The sequence below is a fragment of the Callorhinchus milii genome, unplaced genomic scaffold, assembly GCF_018977255.1.
Source record: "Callorhinchus milii isolate IMCB2004 unplaced genomic scaffold, IMCB_Cmil_1.0 Scaffold1, whole genome shotgun sequence".
Taxonomy (NCBI): Eukaryota; Metazoa; Chordata; class Chondrichthyes; order Chimaeriformes; family Callorhinchidae; genus Callorhinchus; species Callorhinchus milii.
In genome coordinates, this window is record NW_024704742.1 from 100,189,377 (window position 1) to 100,211,318 (window position 21,942).

Consider the following 21,942-nt stretch of genomic DNA (forward strand, 5'->3'; position numbering starts at 1 on the left):
ATAGTTGCCCTTGGAAATAAGAAATCAAAACTTTTCCCTATCTCTCTCCTCTCTTCCCCTTTCCTCTTCTCCAAACAAAGTCTGGTACTCGTCTGACAGATGAGCATCACAAAATACAGTTAATTAATCACAAGCTTAATTATGCACTCATCATGCAACAAGGCACTTCAAAGTTGCCCTTCTTTTCAACCTATACATGAAAACATTAAGCACAGCAACAAAAAGCTTGAAGGCATAAAATGCGTATGTTTTGCACCTGCCAGAGATGTGTAGAGAGGGAAGAACACACATATAATAAAATGACCGAAAGCTTTTTAACAGAAGACACTGCTTCAGGCAGCAGCCGTGATATTTCACCACCTGTTCCCCTTTGTTTTCCTTACACCAATTAAAATGGCAAAATGTAATAATGAGCCATTCATACATAGCACACTCCAGCTGCCTCTGCATCAAGACGCTGCATTTCACAATCTGGCACACAGTCATTTGAACTTTAACACAACCCCCTCACCAGCACTAGGCTCATCCAAAATCGCAAGAGGAGAATGTTTCTCAAACAAAAATCAGTCAAACTCCGTGCAATCATTAGAGACTTAAGCTTGTCAGCGCAATAAACAAGGGCAGTCTTCATTGCTAAAATCAAGCCAACAGCTGTGGGTATAGAGACTATCTAAGTAACCACATGACCCAGATACCACATAATTCATGTGCTGCGATACTCAATTTGTCAAAAGGGAGCTTTGTATTTGTAACAGTGCAAACTTTAATTTCAATCAATTAACCTAAAGGAGATTTAGGTTGGGAGCTTGAGCTTCCACCAAGAATTGCTGCAGTGGCTTCTCATTTGACCAAAATATGAATCACCAATCAGGGCGATGAGTGTTTTTAAAAAAAACAAGAATAAGGGCAAAAAGGCGAAATCAACAGCCCACGTTTGGTTCGGTCCGCAAGCTCTAGGGATTTGCCAGATCTGTGTACATAAGCCTGCATCAGCGCTCAACAGTTCTTAACCCTCCATGTCATGCAAGCTAAACATGTGAGTGTGCATGCACTCCAATGACCCATTCAGGGTAAATAATTACAAAAGAAACTACTGTCGACAGTTTGATACACACATTAAGCCCAAGGTTGCATTACATAACAAACAAAATCAATCAGACCATTTAGTTCCCACTGGGCAATAACCTGCCCCATTAACAGGCTCCGAATTGGTTATGGTGACTACATTTGCATCAAGGTTGTTGTACAGATCCACAAGGGCACGTTACCATAATAACACACAGCCTCTTATTTTTGTTGTTTTTCAAAGGTTTTTAAAAAATCTCAACCCATTCGAACTTACTTATACTGTACTTCACATCCATCACCACAATGTGAGTTTGGGGAATTTTCAAGTTTAACAGGCCAAATAATTTGGCTTGGGTTGGTACATAGCATTGTATCAAATGCAGGTTTTAACTAAGCATTAGACAGCCATTCAGCAAATGATGAGCTCAAATCTCCAAGCTCTGCAGGATAAATGGCTGCTGTTCAACTGAGGGCGTCCATTGTTTCTGATCATACCAAGCTTTGGCCACGAATCGGAAGTCCAGAGTGCCACACCCAGTTTTTGACCATTGAGAACAGTCTTGGGGGAGCAGGGAAAGGAAAGAGGGTCCACCTTTATCCAATAACGTAATAAATAATGCCACATGGATTGCAGATTTCAATAACAGAATGAAACATGATTCATACACACTGGTACTGGACATGTATGGACAAATACATTTTGTTTTTACTTAGGGCAGATATATATGCCTTTCTTCCCATTTTCTTCTGAACAGGAATTTTTAGCTTGCACATCCAAACCTGGGACAAACAATGACTTAAAAAAAAAACATTGGCATTAACAGCCAGCATTTGTTATTAACTGGCATATTCTGGGAAAACATTCAACACTAAAGAATGTGTTGCTTAAACCAAATACACATTGATTTGGTTTATATGTTACATCAAGAAAGACGTTAGACCCTGGGAAATGGGTCATGTCTTTTCTTTACACTCAGCATCAGCAGTGAGCACTCAGTCCCAGGTCAGGTACATACAGCTGAAGGACAGGTCAGACAAGCCGCCCTTAGCCATACTCAAATAATATGGCTCAACCTTAATCTCTGCGCCGTTGATCACCCAGCTTAATGTGCTCAACACAAGCAAGAGGTCACTGGACAAATTAAAAGATGAATTTGTTCACAAATCAGACCAGTTTATTACTAAGTGCTGTTCAACCTATTTTAAAAAAGGTTGAGGATTAATATCTCATAAAACATTATTTTTGCCTAATCTGTCAGAAAGGTGACTAAATCCAACCTATGAATATCTCCTAGAGTCCTGTAGCTCAGCGGTTTGAGCAGTCGCCTCGCAAGCAAGAAATTGAGTTCAATTTCCAGCAGGACAAAATGTTGGGCAAGTTTCCTTAGACCACCTGCCTCTGTTTACCTAGTAGTAGTAAGTAGGAATCCGGTTGTTAGTCGATTGCTGGATCGCTTTTCCAGGAATAATAATTCCTTCAAAAACAAATTGGTCATTTCAATCCACAACTGTTTGTGGGACACTGCTGTGCAAAATTGATTGCTGCATTTTGCCCACAAAATATACAGTCAATTCACTTTACAGTATATTCTGTGAAGCGCTTTGAGATGTCTCGAAGATGTGTTAAAGCGCTATATCAAATGCAAGTATTATTAATTATTATTATCTCTACAGATGTGCTCAGTACCAATCCACCAGAAAATACCTCAAATGTTCCGTAAGGACTAACCCACAGTAACTCAGACTACATTCTTTCCCCACCCCCGACACACACACCCCGATAGATCAATGGATAGAAGTACAGGCTGGAGAAAAAGTGTTACAAAATTGCTTTTTTAGTTGTTTTGATTTTGTTAAAGAGCAAAACTCTCTCTGGATTTGTCCAGTTCCGAGTTCTCTGAGGACTGCTCACAAATACATCTGAAATCGTATGCGAGCCATACAGTTGCACAGCTGCAGGTTCAAATCCTAGTTTGGACCAAGTTAATAACAATATTTGCATTTGGTATAGCGCCTTATCACATCTTTGAGACATCTCAAAGTGCTTGCAGAATATACTGTAAAGTGACTTTATATTTTGTGGGTGAAACCCAGCAGCCAATTGCGCACAACAGTCTCCAACAAACAGTCGTGGATTGAGTGACCAATTTATTATGTTTTGAAGGGATTATTACCCCCGGCAAAGCAATCCGGCCAATCGACTAACAACTGGGTCCTACTTACTGCTAGGTAAACAGAGGCGTGTGGAGTAAGGAAACTTGCCTAAGGTTTCGCCCTGCCCGGGAATCGAATCCAACCAATACACGACAGAATTCCACAAACTGGTCAGCGGAACAGCAGTTAAGATTTTTATAATTGGTGTCAGTGGCCCCGCATTAAGGAGGGCGGATTAGTCAGGGTTCACACTACTCATTGCTATCCAAAGACCCCTGCTATAAGATGAGTGAGAGTGGACATTAGGCGAGGACAGGATCATGCTTGGCTCTGATGTGTCATCGGCCCCTGTGGTTCAATAGCCTACAAACAGTCAACGTCGCACTGATCGACTCACTGAATAATAGTCATGAGGCTGAGGCACTGAAACTGTTCCCTTGGAATTGTACCTCAGTAAGAGGAAAAGCGATTCAACTGTCTGTAGGAAAGGAGAGGGTAGGAAAAAACAGAAACTCAACCAGCACACAGAAAGAACACAAGGCTTACTCAGGAGTAAAGCAGAGCACTGCATCATCGCGTTTCCAAGACTTTGTGATTTCATACAACCATCGGATGTTAACAGAAACATTTATCCAAAAGCAAACTTTTGGATGGCACTGTATTTTAAGCTTCCGGATGATTTTATATAGCTAGTGATATAAAAAACTGATTGCATTTGATGCAGCACCAAGAACATCAAAATCACCTCAAAGCGCTTCTTTGCAGGGTAATTGATGTATTTATTGTGTTGTGACCGACTTGTGTTAATGTCTCCAAACTATTTGCAGTAATTTATCTGCAAATTTATCTACAATTCAACAAGTTAGATTGATGTAATAATACTTGCATTTGATATAGCACCTTATCACGTCTTTGAGATGTCTCAAAGCGCTTCACAAACCAGCCCGTGAAGCGCTTTGAGACATCCTCCTATCGTGAAAGGTGCAATTGGTTGCCGCGATTCACCCACAAAATACACAGTCAATCCACTTTACAATATATTCTGTGAAACGCTTTTGAGACGTCTCAATGACACGATAAGGCACTATATCAAATGCTAGGATTATAGTTCTATTTTTAGTATTATTATTATTATTATGAAGTGCTTTGACTGGTTAAATGGGAATACTTTATTCTCAATCACTCTGTCACTTTCAGTTTTAAAAATAAAAATAATTAACAATTCCAATAAAGCATTCACAGTCAACACCTTGTGTTAAAAAAAACTGTAATCCAGATAGAACACATATCCCAAATGTAGACACCTTGCAAGCTCTTCCTTTTCCCAGGGCATCCTGTTCAAAACTCCCTGCTGGCTATGTTGTACGAGTTGGTATATGGAGCAAAACAAGCCTGACCAATTCCAAAAGTGAAATGAATTTTAGACTTTTTCTTGATCTTTAACAAAGTGCAAATTGAGAATACACAAGTTCAAAGTGCTGCAGCTAATGAACACTTACCTTCAACATTGTTCGCCCACAAGGAAACAAAAGAGAAGCATAATATGCCTTATGATGCGTTAACAAACCAAGGTTTTGTAAAGATTTCACAGGTATATATTAACAAGTGAAGTGACTTGTTTTTGTCAGAAAACAAGTGAAAGTGCAAAGAGAGTAACAATATATGTCAATTGTTTCTGTGGAACTACTAATTTGACTCGATTTGAAAATAAATAGAATGCAATCAGTGGAAGATTGTTGTCTCTTAACTACTGGCCTTGTCCATCTCTCAGCAAGTATGATTTAAAAAGGATATTTTTACAACATACGGAATCCTACCTCAACATTTTCTTAAAAGAGGACTTAAATGCCATGTAATCTTATCAGCTTTCAAAACAGCTTGGGCAGAACCTGTTTGGAATCTGCAATCAGAAGGAAACTCAAACATGAGCTCCTTAATTGACAAAAGGATGCACTCAGTGCATTCATTTAAAACAGCTATAAAATATTCATTACTGACTCACTGTCCAATGTCTGCTGCGCACTGCTATAAAACGTTTCTGACCATTCCCGAAGTATTCATGGTCATGTAAGTCACTGTGAACTAAAAATAGCCCCAATTCTTTCAAGATTAAATATGCCTTCTTCTATGCCCAAGCTCTTATTTTTAGAAACTTTGTTTTGCAGTCTTGAAAGTAGCATTTTTGTGTAATTTTGCAAAACAAAATCCAACCCTTAAGAGGGAAAACAACTCCTTTGCTAGTTTAAACTTTAACAACGTTAAATTACTGCAGTCACAAGTCCACATTTATGAGCACATAAATGTACCTAGCTGGAGTTTCCAGCTGGTGAAATAGCTCAAGCAAGCAGGCACGAGTCTTGTTGATGCAAAATCTCTCCCGTTAAGTTGTGCATTTTTCAGTTAATAAGATGACAAGTCCAAATGCAGAATGTGTAGGCACATATGGTCCAATGCACAGGCCCATGGACCTTATTTGTGGTGGTTGCAAAGCTATATACAGAATGCAGGATGTGAACAATTTTTTTAAAAAAGAACAGACCTCACGGTTTTGAGAACACACATTGTCCACTGAAAAACTAATGAAATATGAAGTTACCGGGCAAACAAATTTAGGTGATATAAATGCTACAATACGATTCCCGCAGCATTTCACCCAAAGGGGGTGTGAAATAGAAGTCCATTTTGCTGGTGGAATGCAACTTCATTCTCCTCTTCAGTCAACTCACTCATCTAACACTTTAATAATTGATTGGTACACATTACCCTCGTAATGCATTGTTCACAGAGGCTGATGGTCATGGTCCATGTGCAATTACAGAGGAAAGCAGAGTCCATAAACTTTAAAAGGTTAACAACATCAATTTTCCATTTGATATAACACCTTTTTCAAGTCGTCAAAACCTCTCAAAACACTTCAAAGGAATTACTGTAAAATGTAACTGCATTTTTAAACAAATGCGGCAGCCACGTTTTGCATCATCTCAACTCTACCTTCTCCACTTCCTACCACTTCCACCCCCAGCTCGGCTGAGCAGCCAGCAGTGAGTCGTCCAGCCAACATGAAAGGCGCTATATAAATGTAAATTGCATTGTACTGTATAGCAATGTCCCACAATGAGCCATGAAGCAAATGTTATCTGGGGATTGTTGGCCAGAATACCGAGAGAAACTCCTTCCTCTTTTGAATAACACTAGGGGATCGTTTACATCGACCTGCATAGGCAGACAGGACTTCAGGTGAACATCTCATCCAAAGCACGGCACGTCCAATAATGCAGTACTCCCTCAGAACTGCAATATAGCGCCAGCCAAGGCTACAAGCTTCGTCTTAATATTGAACTTGAACCCACAACCTTCTGTCACAGTTGAGATTGTTGCCTAATTCAATTTACATAACACCTTTCACGTTGGAAGGATATCTTTACATTGCTGCTGGGCACCTGAGCCAGGAGATGGAGAGGAAATATGAGCGAAAGCACTGTCAGAGCTAAGTCTTGAGGCGGGTTTTGAATGGGAGGGAGAGGATGAGTTGGAGGGATTTCAGAATGAAGTTCCAGAGAAGATGGGTAGAATGGCTCAGGGCATGTTTGCCATTGGTAGGCATAGGGCAGGGGGGTACTTGAAGCAGGCCAGTGTTTGGTGAGCGAAGGGTTCTGTTGGGTTGGTAGGATTGTAGAACGTCGCAGAGGTAGGGTGGGTCGGGGCTGTAGAAGAATTATTCTACATTTTTATACTGTGGTTATATAAATCCAAGTTGTTGTTATGAAGCGCTAAGTAATGTTGTATTATAAGTGTTTAACAACAGAATGCAGATCGTCAGAAACTGCTGCAGGTTATGTTGCTATTAAGTAAAAGAAAGGAGAGGACAGACCTCTGCACAAGCAGACTCAAATGAGCGTTTATTAGTAAGATGTGCAAATCAAGTGCACTACAGGAATTATGGGTGGCCTTAATTATACAATTGGTTGTTTATCATACATGCATTCATCACCTCAAGGCTCAACTACGGAAACTCCCCGTCGATCTCCCCAACTCTTCCCTCCGCAAGCTGCAGACCATCCAGAACTCTGCAGCTCGTGTCCTCTCGGAGCATCCCCACCCTCGCCCGGCTCCACTGGCTCCCCATCCCTCAGAGGATAGAATTCAAAATCCTCGTCCTCACTTTCAAGGCACTCCATGGCCTTGACTCTCCCTACCTCTGTGACCTGCTGATCCCTATCAACCTGTCCGCTCCCTCCATTCAGCAAGCTCTGGGCTGCTCCATGACTTCCGCCCAACCCACCCTACCATCAGCGGCCGGGCTTTCACCCTCTCTGCCCCCATCCTTTGGAACTCGATCCCACAATCCCTTCGCCTTGCTCCCTCCCTTGCCTCCTTCAAGGCACGACTCAAAACCCTCCTTTTCGACCGTGCCTTCAGCCGCCCTCCTACCTCTCTGCCCTCCCTGATCCCAACCTTCCCCCACCCTCACCAGGCTCGGGTCCTGATCCCTGACTGTTCAACGCCAAGGGACGTCCCCCCGACATGAAATGTGCTTTACAAATGTAATTTTGTTGTTGTATTGCACAATTCAGATCACCTACAATTCCCTCCAAACTCATTGTTTACACATCTCGCAAATTATTCCCCGAAGTTACTTACAGCTCTCTGCACTCCTTTCGGCTTCCAACCTTCTGGTGAAATTTTCAAAGATTCATGAGAGTCTATCATTAGGAATGAAATTGTGAGGTGCACTAAACAAACTGGGGGGACGGGAGACGGAGAGGGTTTCTTAAACTGGATGGCTGTGTAAGAATCACATTGTCTGGCCACCAAGTTGTTTAAGAACATAATTTCTCTGGAAATTCTGACATGACTGCTAGCTGACAGGCAATGCAAACGTTCCTCTCAGATTTTGTAAATTAGCCTTATCCCATTGGGAGAAAAAAAAAGGCTTGAATAAAATAGTTTGATGGAGATTAATGGGAGTCTGAATGTCAATGACAGGAACCACAAGGAAGGGGGAAAAAAAACAATAATCTGTGCATTTCATATATATGCCACATCCTTGCCATGACTCTCTCTGCCTTTCCCCACAACACAACATCGCCCGACTCTGCCACTGCCTCACCCCTCAGGGCGCTGAAACCTAAATACATGCATTCGTCGCCTCATGGCTCAACTACGCCAATACCCTGCTTGTCAGCCTTCTCTCCACAAGCTGTAGATCATCCAGAACTCTGCACCTGGTGTCTTCTCCTGCACCAGGCTCCGTAACCCCATCACCCCTACCCTTGCTTGGCTCCACTGGTTCCCCATCCCTCAGAGGAAAGTTCAAAATCCTTGGCCTCACCTCTATGGCCTTGTTCCCTCCTACCACTGTGACCTGCTGACCCCATATCAACCTGTCCACTCCCCCCGCTCAGCAGGCTCCGGCCTGCTCCACAGCGTCCTCCGGCCCACCCCACCATCGGCAGTCGGCCCTTCAGCCTCTGTGCCCCCACACTTTGGAACTCCATCCCACAATCTGTTGGCCTCACTCCCTCCCTTGCCTCCTTGTAACTCAGTGGTAGAGCACTCGCTTTGCAAGTGAGAGACCTGAGTTCAATTCCAGGCAGGGCGAGACCTTGGGCAAGTTTCCTTACTCCACACACCTAATAATAATCCCTCCAAAACCAAAAACAATAATAAATTGGTCATTTTCAATCTACGACTGTTTGTGGGACACTGCTGTGCGCAATTGGCTGCCGCATTTGCCCACAAATATACAGTCAATTCACTTTACAGCATATTCTGTGAAGCGCTTTGGGACGTCCTCCCAACATGAAAAGTGCTATATCAAATGCAAGGATTATTATTATTAAAGCGAATCTCAAAACTCTCTTCTTCGACTGAGCCTTCGACCACCCTCCTACCCTCCCATATCCCAACCCCCTTCCCTGCTCGGGTTCAAATCCCTAACTGTCCAGTGTCTTGGGACGTCCTCTCGACATGCAAAGCGCAATACAAATGTAATTTTGTATAGCGCCTTATCAAAACGATTGAAAGTGCTTCACAGGATTTTAAAGTGTAGTGACCGTGTATTTATAGGCGAACTCGGCAGCCAATCTGTTCAAACCAATGTCCCACTTGGATATCAGGAGAAAACTTCCTGCTCCTTTCAAATAGTGCCATGGGACTTTTAATTTCCAATTGAACAAACAGACAGGGCCTTGGTTTAATGTCTCAAAGGATGGCACCTCCAACAATGCAGCGCTCCCCCATCATTGCATTGAAGTGTGAGCCTCGATTCTGAGCTCAAAGTGCTGACGTGGAACTTGAACCCTGACAGAGGCGAGAGTGCTCCCATTCGAAAAGAGGATGGGAGCTCGTCTCGGTAACCCTGGCCATCAGTCCCCTAAATTAAAGGGTCATTCACTTCATGGCTGTTTGTGAGACACTACTGTGCGTCACTACACTTTACAGTATATGCTGAGAAGCAAATTGAGATTTCCTCCTAACGTAAAAGGCGCGATATCAAATGTATGGATTACTATAATAAAATATTTCACTTTCCCAGCGTTGGTGAGAAAGAAATAAAAAGGTGACATTTTGATGCATCGGAAAATAATTAAGTCAAAAACAGGAGTTAAAATACTCATTGCTATTTCCTGAAAATATGAAGGCAAAACACAACGTATTTAATGTATCTAGTACATGTGCACCAACTAAGAGCTTTTCCTTTAAAGTTTGATGGGGATTTATGTGCTTTTAGATGAAGAATCTCCGAACTGATGAGTGAAACTATAAGTAAGTATAAGTCAGTAACAAGTACTTTGAGACGTCCTTCTGATGTGAGAAAGGCGCTGTTGTAAATGTTACAACAACAACTGCATTTATATAACACCCTTCACGTGGGGTCACATCATGTTTCTGAAAGGGAAACACAAAAATATTGCTTATGCACCCACACAGACGCTTCCCACGTTCAACATCCAGCCCTCAGCAGCCAAAAGATTGGACCACCCTACTCTAGATCAAGCTTTGAAAAAAAAACGGAGAATCTACAACAACATACAACAAGGGAAACAGATTCATGTTACAGAAACCCTTCCAAACTCAAATCACAAAATTCTAAGAAATACAAAATAATCTTGTTATAACACAGTGATTTAGGTCCATGAACTAAGACCTTGCATTTTAAGGAAGTGCACTAAAAATGGTCACAGCTCAGCGCTTCCAGGGTCGTCAGGACATGGTTGTGTTGACATTATTTCCTGTAGGCATGAAGCACCGCTGACGGTACTTCCTTCAAAGTGACGTCAGTGGGTGTTTCCTGTTGGTAGAACACATGCGCAATGTGAAGGAAGTGATGGTAGCAGAGAGCGTGCGCCTGCAAAAAGTTAGTCAGTCAATGCTGGAAGCTGGAGGTGCACAGGTCCACAGTACAATCCTCTAAGATAACCAGCACTAAACCAGGTGAATTCTAATGGGGTCACCTATATTTTAGAAATAGCGACAAAACATTGTGCTGCACTGTCCAGTCATTAACAGTCATTAACCCAGAAGCTACAATGTTCTTGTCCTGGCTTTTACATCCCAGCTTAAAAGTCACTCCACTTGCATGGTTGCCATTTTTTTTTAAGTGGGTTATTTTTAAACTCACTTTATTTCTACTGACGGGCACAGAAATCAAAAACGTATCCGCCACCCACCAGATAGATTAACCAACAGGAAGGTATTGTGTCCTCAAACACTTTCAACTACTCTGTTTACAAGCTATTTATAGATCAAACTTCTCTTCCAGCAGATGGCTAATACGCTCAGGGATTGAGAGATGCTCCATAAAAGCTGGTGAGTATCAGAGGAGAGCGAGAGCACCTTGCTGGGTACCACAATATAAGCTTATGTTTCAGTGTTCTCAGACACGGAAAAAAACGAACGTTCGAGGAATGGCCACAAGAAAGGGTATTTTCCAATTTTTTGTGTTGAACTAATTTTGGGTATATCATTTTTTAAAAATTGGGAGGGGGCTTGAAGGAGAAACAGGGTGAATAGTTTCAAGAAAAAAAGAAACAGATTCAAGATAAAATTGTTAAGACAGGTCCTGAAATACTCCTAAACATCATATCTTTTCCTCCTCCCCTCCACACACACAGACACACACACTTCTGCCCATGCAAAAAAAAAGTTTTATATACAAAAATAAAATACAGACCAAGATTGAAGAATGCTGAAGATCAATCATACTCTCTAGATTAAGTTGCATGTCAGGAACTCCCCAATTCCTTAGGTGATTAAGCTCATTATTACTTCAAGTGTTACCTGGATTTGTATTGGGAGAAACTTCAATAGAGCAGCTGGATTATGCTCATGGGTTGCTCCAAGTACAATATTTACACAAAGATGGGACTCCTGCCTTCCTCACTGCAAAGGAAGTCTGACTGCAAGACAGAGGTCAAACACACCATTAAGCTAGTTTATTCTGCAATCTTTCTGCAGTGTATTTTTTTTAAAACTAAAAAAATGTTAAAATGTTGGATACAGGATAGTTAGTAAAAACAACGGCAATAAAAATCTCAACCAGGAACATATTGCTGCAATTTCAGTTTGCTGACCTTTAACGCTTCCTGAAATGTTACGAGTAACTTCCGATTTTCAAACTTTATCTGAACCAATTGACAATCTTCACAAACTATGTAGCAACCAGACTGGAAAAACTTTGGCAATGTTTACAATTCAATCTTTATATACAACCATTGAAAAAAAAGTACCTTGATACTGAACTGGGCCTGCCACATTTCACAATACCAGACCAAAGAAAACAATGCATCAACAGTCAAACATTTACTCATACCAAACGTTTTGCACATTTTGATTCCAGTTCAAATAAAGATTGTGTGGGAACATTGGAAGACAGGAACAGGGCGAAGCTATTCAACCCATCAAATCTGTTCTACTTCTTTATTATATTTTGACAGATCTTTTAATCCTAATGCACTGCCCTCTCCCCATACAGTTTAAAAATTTCTGCTATCGAAGTACAGTAGAACCTCACTAATCCGGTCACTCAAGGGACTGGGCAAAAGTGACCCACTTAGAGGTGACCTGATTACTGAAACAGTTCGGGTGATTCAGGTCACTGATGTAATGTTAAGGGCATTGGTAATGGGCAGGGTGATGAACATTGAACCACCATACTTTGCAATCTCATTAAAACAAAGGCACCGTCTGTCACATTTAAAACAAAAGCTGTCAAGTATTCAGCTTTCCTTTTGAGAATGCAACAACTTGTGTTCTGTCAATGCCATAGATCACAGGTAACTGTCTATGACTTTTGCCCTCGCTGTTTTTGATTAAGTCCACTCTCTCACACAAGGACAATTCCTTCCATGAGGCATGTTTACAACACTTGTCAACAGTCACTAAATCGCTAAATCAAAACAAACAATGTAAATACAAACCATGTGCTCTGAATACAGCACTTACCAAGAATTGTCTGCAAGAGCTCAGGTTAGGCCGCAGGCACCAGGCAAAGTCGATTTTCCGCAACCCCAACACTCCCCGCGCCGCGCATGCACGACCGGCCACAGTAGCAGCGTCAAGGAAATAGCACGAGAAGCCCAAGGCCTAGTGCACAGTGTACAGATTAGTAGCGGAGGGGGCTGTTTGTACCGCGTTTGTACCGGAAGAGAGCACTGTTGCGGCCGCAATCAATGACTGTTATCCTGAATAGTGAGGTGCCCGGTTTACTGAAGCCGACAGACAGCCTATCTTTTCACATTGACAATGAAAAGAGACTGTGAAAATGTGCCTGCAATTGTGGGGCGGCTGAATTACCGAGGTGACCAGGTTTCTACTGAATCCGTTTGTCTTTCTTCAACAAAGTTATTGATAAAGTCTCTACAGATTTCTGCATCAAAGCATCCACATCTTCACAACCCTGTGTGTGAAGAAATGCTTCCGACGAATTCTAATTGTCTTGGCTCAGATTTTAAGGTTATGCCGCTTGGAATGGGTGCCTCGACCAAAGGGAAGAGTTGTTCACTACCAAATCTCCTTATGCTTTTATTATGATAAATCTTTGGTTTATCGGACTCTGAGTTTCCAGAATTCAGTCCAAGCCAGACCAGGCCCGAAACAGAAAAAAATTCTATGGGCCCTGCACATGTAGACTCCTGTTGCTAGCCTGCATCCCTGCCTCTCCATGCTCGCTGGCCTTCAGGGATACCCCCCCCCCTCAACTGCAGAAAGCATTGTAGCTGATCCTGATTTCCCCCCTCCCTTAGCCTGGGAAGTCTAGAAGCAATTCAGCTTCCCATGCAACTCTGCCTGACTCCAGCAAACTCAGAGATTTGAACCACTGAGCTCCCCGTAATTAAGCTTGATCCACACCACCAACGGGGCTGCCAAATTGCAGGTTGTCAATCATGTAGGCAACAGGCATCAGACTTTTAAACAGATAAACCAAGGCCATCATCAGTACCGACAAAAAAACAGGATCAGTTCACGAACAGAAAAGTATCCATTTTCTCTGACTTTACCTCCAGATCCCAGCTGTTTGTAGAATCGATATTCCAGGTGAAGTTGTGGTGCTCTGGACTTCATAGGTTCCTATGAAAAATAGCAAGGAGGGAGGGTTCAATGCAGAGAATTTTGTTCCCATGCTAAGAATCAAGATTTTCACAACTACTACTATGGCATTCCTGAAATGAGCAACATATTTATCCACAATTATTCAAAAGAACCCTGCTGTTCAATTTAAACCTTACAGCACATTATTAACTGAACCATTATTTTTGGGTTCTCAGTTCTCACTTTGTAGGCAATAAATCCAGAGAGGATGCTATAAAACATGAAAAATATTACACAAGTAACCTTGACCACAGTGTAGGTCACTCATTTTATGTATATATTTATTGGGCAGCATAATTTTGGAACAGTCAGAAGCAACTGTAATGAGGACAGATGTTTCACAGAGTGGATTACATATTATATGTTAATGTGTCTATAAACAGAATTAAAGTCCTCAGTGGGGATTAGCATAGAGTCTCTCACACTTTGAATATAACAGTAAGCTGCCACCTGATCCTCCTGCACTCCTCATGTGCTGGTGCTCAATAGCATGCTCGAAACATGACCCATCCGGATATGAAATTGCCAAATCATATTTTGGTTCTGAACTATCTAAACTACAGAGTTAAATAAGAATTTGGATCTTCTCCCCACAAGGTCAACTTAGTGAGTGAGAACCAGACTTATCTGTAAGCTGTGAAACCACCAGAGCAAGGCAATTAACATTCATCTCTGTTCAAAACAGTGCAGAGCTAACATCACAGCCATAGTTTCCTAGCTCTTACAGCACACTGAGGTTTTGAAAGCCACAGTAAAGGTGACATTCTAATTGAAAACAGCAACGCCAGGAATAAACTGCAAGACAAACATGCTGCATCTATTACCAGACTTGAGCATTTCATGCTATTAGTATTTCATACTCCGAGCCACACTTGAGAGTGAGCTCCCTTGAAGCAATAACTTCCCAGCTCATAACTGAGCACCACTTCAACAAAACTGGGAGCATTTAGTATGCGGCTCCAGGCATCTTCATTTAAAGCATAAGTTTGAATCATGGCCATCAGACTGCACATCACTCACTAACCTAACGGCCCCTTAAAGTTCCCGAGCTACAACACTTCAGTAGAATTGGGTGAAGCTGTAATTCAAGGACAGGTTATCCCCTGCAGTTTGTTCAAGCTGCATCTCTCTGCTAATAATGTTCATATTCATTTGAAATTTTCATCAGCTCCAGATAACGATCAGCAGAGGTCATTTTAAGTTTGCTTTCGCTTCCCGCCTCCCTCAAAGAAACTGACACCTTGCTGGGTATAGTTCCATGGACGGCACAAGTGCACACAGGAGCTCATTATTCATGCCTGAGTCTCAATAAGGAATGCTGACAGTCTTTGAGGCTCTCGCTATCCAGAGATCCCTTAAAGCAGGAGTTGCCTGCACGTGTGCAACTGCATCCAGCAGATAACGATCAGGATCCCTCATTTCCCAACCTCAGATGGTGAAGCTAATTTAATTCCATTAGCTCTTTCCCAGCTGAGAGAACCAAGCATAGACCAAGCAGTCAGCCTGGTTCGACTGTACCAATTGCATAAATGATGAGTCAGATGTTACAAAAAGCTACCAAATGGAAGGCTGCACCATTCAAATTCAAAACATTGTGGACTCAATCTGTGGTCCAGTTAACTGGTCTCGCCAAGTCAACAGGAAAGTACTAAAGTGGTCGAAGCGCTCCCTGATCTAAGGATGATTTTTTAAGCAATTTTAATAAAAAAAGGGAAAGATCAGACAGACACCCAAGGATTCCTGCACTGTCCAACAGTGATCACAGTGACCACTGCTGGAGAGTGCAGCTGTGTGGATATTGAGCGGTCAAATGATCACCTGGGTAATGAGATAGGGGAACCATACCCAGGACACATCAGCACATTCAGGAAGGGAGGGAAATTATCGGTTAATTTCTCTAGCACCTGGGTAATCCATATCATTCAGACAGTTTTGTTTGTAGGGAGGGAACTCCCCTCTACCCCAAAACAAAAATCCTCTGGACCGACCCAGTAGTGTAGAGGTAAGAGGAGGCGATTTATTAGCAAGAATCTACACGATAGTTAGGGATATTTCGCAGCTCGAAACTGAGAGAAAAAAAGTTTGACAATGAAAAATATTTTGTCCACCCAGGAGAAATACTCTCCATGAAACAAGAATAAGGAGAATAGCACAAACATGGATATTGAAACAGATTCCTTGAACTTAGCCCACTTTTCATCTCGGACAACTACCATACAATACACACCTAGACAAACAGAACACCAGGTCATGAGAAATGAAACCACGACAGGTTAATATTTAATTACTGCAGCATACATTACTGCTAAGGGTTATTGGAAGATATTCTGAGACATTCCAATAGAAATATTGGTATAGTTTAAGCTGACATGGACATTTATAATAGCATTAGTAACACCCAACAGAAACAATAATTGATAGACTTACCAGCTTAATTGCCACGTATTCATTTGTGTACAAATTTTTACCTTGAAAAAAAGAGAGATTGAACAGAATTAGAGATCAGGGATTCTCGATTGGTGACAGAACAAACAATTGTGAATACAATTATTTTCCAGGAAAGTTAAAAACTGCATGTTACACAATATCTGTGTAACGTGCAGTTTATATGTGCAGTCCTGTAGCTCAGTGGTTAGAGCACTCGCCTCTCAAGCGAGAGTCTTGGGTTCGATTCCCGGCAGGGCGAAACTTTGGGCAAGTTTCCTTACTCCACACGCCTAATAATAATCCCTCAAAAAAAAATAATAAATTGGTTACTTCAATCCACAACTGTCTGTGGGACACTGCTGTGCGCAATCTGGCTGCCGCCTTTCACCCACAAATATACAGTCAATTCACTTTACAGTATATTCTGTGAAGAGCTTTGAGACGTCTAGAAGACGTGAAAAGCGCTATATCAAATGCAAGGATTATTATTATTAACTTTCCTTCCACTACAACGAAAGGCACAATGATTCTGACACACACTGCCATTTTCATCCTCCTAAACCCCTAAGGATTCCTGTTGCCATCAAATAAGTGCACACATTTTATAAAATATTAACTGTCTGATTTAACCCATTTATAAATGACACTATTATTGCAAGCAATTAAAATAGAATGAAAAATGGAGACCTATAGAAGATTGTCTTGCTGTTTTTCCTCCAGCCTTCCCCTCAATGTTTATTCTGCAATGATTCCATGAGAAACTGCCATTTAAAAAAAAACAAAATAATCCTTGCATTTGATATCGGATCTTTCACATTAGAAAGGACATGGCAAAGCGCTTCACAGAATTCACTATGAAATTTTGTAGGCAATCACAACAGTCATTTGCACATAGCAATGTCATGACTGTTCTTCAATTGAAAACAGAGTTGAAAAATAGAGACATACAAGCTTAAAGCAAAATAAGCTTGCTTTGCTGTTTTCACTTGGGTGAAGAGGCCTTCTAATACTTCACCTAAGTGCTCATTCTTTATGCATGAGCTTAGATATCAGTACCAGTACACTATTTGATGGACGAGAATAATAATAAAGCCAGATTCTATCTGGAGCCAGCATTAGCACCTCCCAACAGCGGTTGCTGGATAACAATCAGGAGACAAACCTAGCCAAGAAACACAGGGTCCATTTGTAACACCCCTACTGCTGCCCAAACTCAAACCAACTAACTCAACATTGCCAGTTCTGTGCAGCTTTATTTTACCTCCAGCCAATTGTTTTACCAACTGAGCTCTGATCAAATTTATTACAGAGCATAATGTTTTTTGTTCTGCTTCAAACAAACGATGCAGGCTTGGAAGGTACACTGATTTCTCTCAGGATTACTTTAGGAGGATGTTTACTGTGGTTGGTTGGCGTTCACAGGACAGAAAGTGGGGCTGAATCCAAAATAGAGCAAATTATATATGATCAAGGAATGGGACTGTTAGGCTAAATAACATTTATACATGCTCCTTATAGTTAGTTATCACCGTTTCTCATTACAAATTCCTTCAACTTACTGCATATAACCAATTTAGCATTCTTTTTTTTGGTCAGCCGAGTGTCTGACACATGCTCATGCTCAAAGAGTATCCAAACCAAGCTGAGATTTCCATGCATCCCACCTCCACGTTGAAATCCCAGAGATAGATTGTTGGAATGCAGATCAACAAAGCTGCCAACGGGGGCCTGGGAGGCACGCACAAGGCAGTTCAGAAACCTACTATAACATTTAACCATTGAGCTTTTACATAAACATAATCCAAATATCCTAGACACATGCCTCTAACAACACTTCAAAATATCACACCAAGGGTTAGGGTGTACTGAACGGTTGCCAATCCCAATTCTTGCAAGGCTGTTAGTTTACATAAACAAATTCCTAGGCCTTGCTACATGCCATGGAAATGATCAAGGGCACTCTGTGAAAATCACTTCAGATTTGCACATCAAACAGCACAAATGTCAATCTTCAAACAGGGCAATAAGGGCTATGTAACGGATGATTCTTTGAAAAAGGTCAGAATCAGTCTTGGATACAAATAAAGAGGCTTTCTGCATGTCAGAAAAGAATATTCACAGGATCACAACAGAGGTTAAGATGAAATAGGCCCTTTGGAACATTTGATCTCTTCCTTACAGACTCGCAAAATCGCATTTCGCCCACAAAATATACAGTTAATTCACTTTACAGTACATGCTGTACACTGAATATTCTGTATACTGAATATATACAATCATCCTTTCAAAATACATTATCTCATACTATTCTGCATTAAACTGTATCTGCCATCTTTTTGGTCAATCCACCAGTCTGCCCATGTCCTCCTTCAGTCCTCTTCACAATTAGCCACGCTCCCCATCTTCCTGCCATCGACAAATTTTGAATTGGGCTAGCCAAGGTTATTTAAATGGATAAAAGCAATGGTCCCTTCATCAATCCCTACTGGACACATCTACAGTGGAACCAGCTTCTGATATATGTCTCCTTATAGCACAACTGGGTTGTTCCTGACACTGGATCTGACATTTACTTAGCTAAAAATCCAATATTGCATGCACTTAGAAGCCATTTGAAAGGCTATGCAGCCTGCTATTTTTCTGCATGAATGTAGCAGGGTTGACCAACAATTGTGCCCCATTGCAGCTCTGGTCGGGTTTAATGGACGCACTATAATTGGGTTCCAATGTATTTACATCAATATTGCAACACTGCCGCTAGTACCATAGGCCTTAACTTTTTCTAACCCTCTTCATATACGGCAACAAATCAAACACCTTTTGAAATGAGACCTATATCGTAAATGCAAATATCCTTTTGGTTTATTTAATGCACTGTGGTTCAGAAGATAAACAGGTATTAAAGTGTTTAAATATATATATTTTGGATCCATTGAAAGTGGATAAAATGCCTGGGTAGCCATGCAGTCAATGTCTCCTATGTGTCGACAACCCTTTGAGCTTGGATCAGGGTCAAGAATTTTATTGAAGAAGGTGGTTACACAGCTGCTTTCTGCCACATTGAATGCGTGCCTTCAACTTAAAATTCTGACAGATTCAGATTTTGCATTTTTTCCAATAAGCTAGACAAATCTTTATTCATTTTCCTGGTGATGCAACAAGAAGGGTAACAATGTGACAAACATTTTGGTTCTGTAACTGGTTTCCTAATTTCTCAAGTGATTAATAACATCCCAAATTAGTAATATGAAAAAGTGTCAATATTTCTTGACTAAAATACAATTGTGTGAATGTTGGCTCATTTGCTACAGGAAACTTATCCACATGCTCCAATCTATGAAACAAGAACGGCATGGCTGGATTTGTTGGAAGCAATAAAGTGCTTCATATTCCAGGATGAGTAATCAGCTGACTACACTGGACATTGCATCCTGTTCAATTCTGAAGATATCAGGAAGATTAAAGCACACACAGAATGATTCAGGTTTAAAACACCTTTACTTTTCTCCTGCCTCTTGTATACGTTTGATTCTCACTGAATTATTGTGTTCTCTTTCTGAATAATTTTTCAAAATTCCAAGAACATTTAAAAACCAGGCTCTGCAGATTAAGGAGCAGGATGCTTAAAAAAACAATTTATAATTTCAATGGCAATTTCCTACATTAAGAGCTCCAATGCACTGTTGGTTAAAAAGAACACATTCAAAGAAAGACAAGACATGGTATTCACTCTTTATGCATCTCTCCTGGGCCAGGCGTAGAGCAACAATATCAGATGACACCATCTCACCCCTTCACTGGAGAATGTAATATTAGATCATCAATTCTCATGTAAAATGGAATTTTTTTATTTAAAAAGTGGCAGTAATTTCCTACATTAGATGAGCAGTGGGTATTCGCTAACTCAATCTAATAAAACATTGCAAGCAGCAATGTAAATCCACCACCATAAATGCGAACGACTATCCACCTTCAAAATTACTAGTATCCTCTGGTGGCCATTATTTCAGAAAATGTAACCAAGGTTTACATGTAGAATTTCACACCACTCTGGAATGAATTCAAGAGTGTATCCGAACACTGGAGCTGGGCAATTGGTATCAATGGTCAACAGCCACCACCAAACCCCCCTATACTACAGTGCATTACACACATTCAGTACGCTCACAGGTAGGGGGGTTAAAGACGTATATAGAGACTTCGAGCTCTGACACTTCAATGCAGTGCTGGGGTTGTCGTCCTTCAGATAGGACGTTAAACTGAGCCCCCAACTCCCTGTCCAGGTGAATGTTAAAGATACTATGCCACTGTACAAAGAGATAAGGTGTTTCTCCTGGGTGTCCTGGCTAATAATCCTCCAGACAAAAATGTGGTCATTCACCTCATGGCCTTTTTTGCGACAATGCTGTGGCAAACTGGCTGTCAAGTTTGATGTGATGTGTATTGATATGATATGGTGCCATTTCAAATGCAAGAGATCACAGAAATCTCTGTGAAACGCTCTGCAAAGTTTCAGTATGTTAACGTGCCACGATAAATGCAAGGATCATTATTAGTCATAGGGCAGTAAGTGGACTAATAATAATTATTATTATTAAAGAACATTTAATACAACACTCAGGCATCTTAAAAGAAAACACGCAACAACTCATTCCAGCAAATGGACTCCATTTGACTTCTTTCATCTCCAGACAAAAGTTTTTCCCTTCCCACAAAACTCAAATTAATAAACTCAGGAATGCTTATCTAAGTTTGAAAGCGACATTGTACATGTTCATAGTTCCAGAATCTCGGGAGGCACCAAGATCCACAAAGCGTTTGATCTTTATCTGTGCTGATCCTTTAACCCTCAATCCTACTCCTAACTACAGCAAATATTCTTCCAACTTGTTTAACAGGCATTAGTTGGCACAGTATTATCAGCCTTAGCTAGGAATCCCGTCATACATATTCTGGGTTTGGAATGCTTTGCAATCAGATCACTAACTAGAGGGTGGTTAATTTTATGCCTATACTCCCACAAAGATAATACACTCTATAAAGTCTGATGGTTGCCTTTAGTACTGCAAGCAGATTCCTTTTGGCATTTTCAGATTTGTCCCCACTCTTAGCTGTAATTTGGAGCTGCATACACATTTAATGCAAATGGAATGGAAAGAGGAGGAGGGGGGGGAGGAAGAGATGGGAATTCTGGTAAGTTACAATTATCCTAACTGACTGATAATTCCTGAAAACGTCAGTCATGCAAATAGAGGTACAACATTAAAGCTACGTCCCTTTTTAGTTCTTGCTTAGCTCTCCTAATATTGACAACCTGAAAATTAAAACCTTCACAACTGAGTTGGGGGGAAAGGTGTGGAAGCTTGAATGTGGTAATCAAAGAGAGACGTTTTTAAAGGTGGTTTTGAGGGCAAGGAAAGAAGGCACAAGGACTGTGCAAAGAATTTCAGATGGCAACAGTATTACGGCTGCAGGTTTGTCCTCCTGATCTCCATCCGATGACTTGTAAAAGCTTGAGCAGATGTCAGATGAGGAAAGGACTGAGCTCGCCTAAGTGGTACCGTTATTCATCTCCACCCCACAGGTCAAATATCATACCAATACTCACTGTCCATGCTGACACAAGAGCACTGGACGACTGAAATTTCCGTGGAACTGCAACAACACAAGAATGTTACCAAGAGACGAGGGAAAAATGTG

General features: G+C 41.2%; 1 protein-coding gene and 1 non-coding gene across 10 annotated transcripts in view; one reads left to right on the forward strand and one right to left on the reverse strand.

The window, feature by feature from the left end:
• LOC103182354 (casein kinase I) overlaps positions 1-21,942 on the reverse strand; it is a 165,958-nt gene that overhangs the window by 104,512 nt on the left and 39,504 nt on the right. For all 9 annotated transcript variants that reach the window (XM_042333787.1, XM_007899347.2, XM_007899345.2 and 6 more), the window contains exons 3-4: positions 16,243-16,283; positions 13,725-13,794 (exon numbers count right to left, since the gene is read on the reverse strand). In XM_042333787.1, coding sequence (XP_042189721.1) covers positions 13,725-13,794; positions 16,243-16,283 — 111 coding nt within the window. The remainder of the gene's footprint in view (positions 1-13,724; positions 13,795-16,242; positions 16,284-21,942) is intronic.
• On the forward strand, positions 16,430-16,501 carry trnae-cuc. The gene has a single exon. It is a non-coding gene; the product is annotated as a tRNA-Glu (tRNA).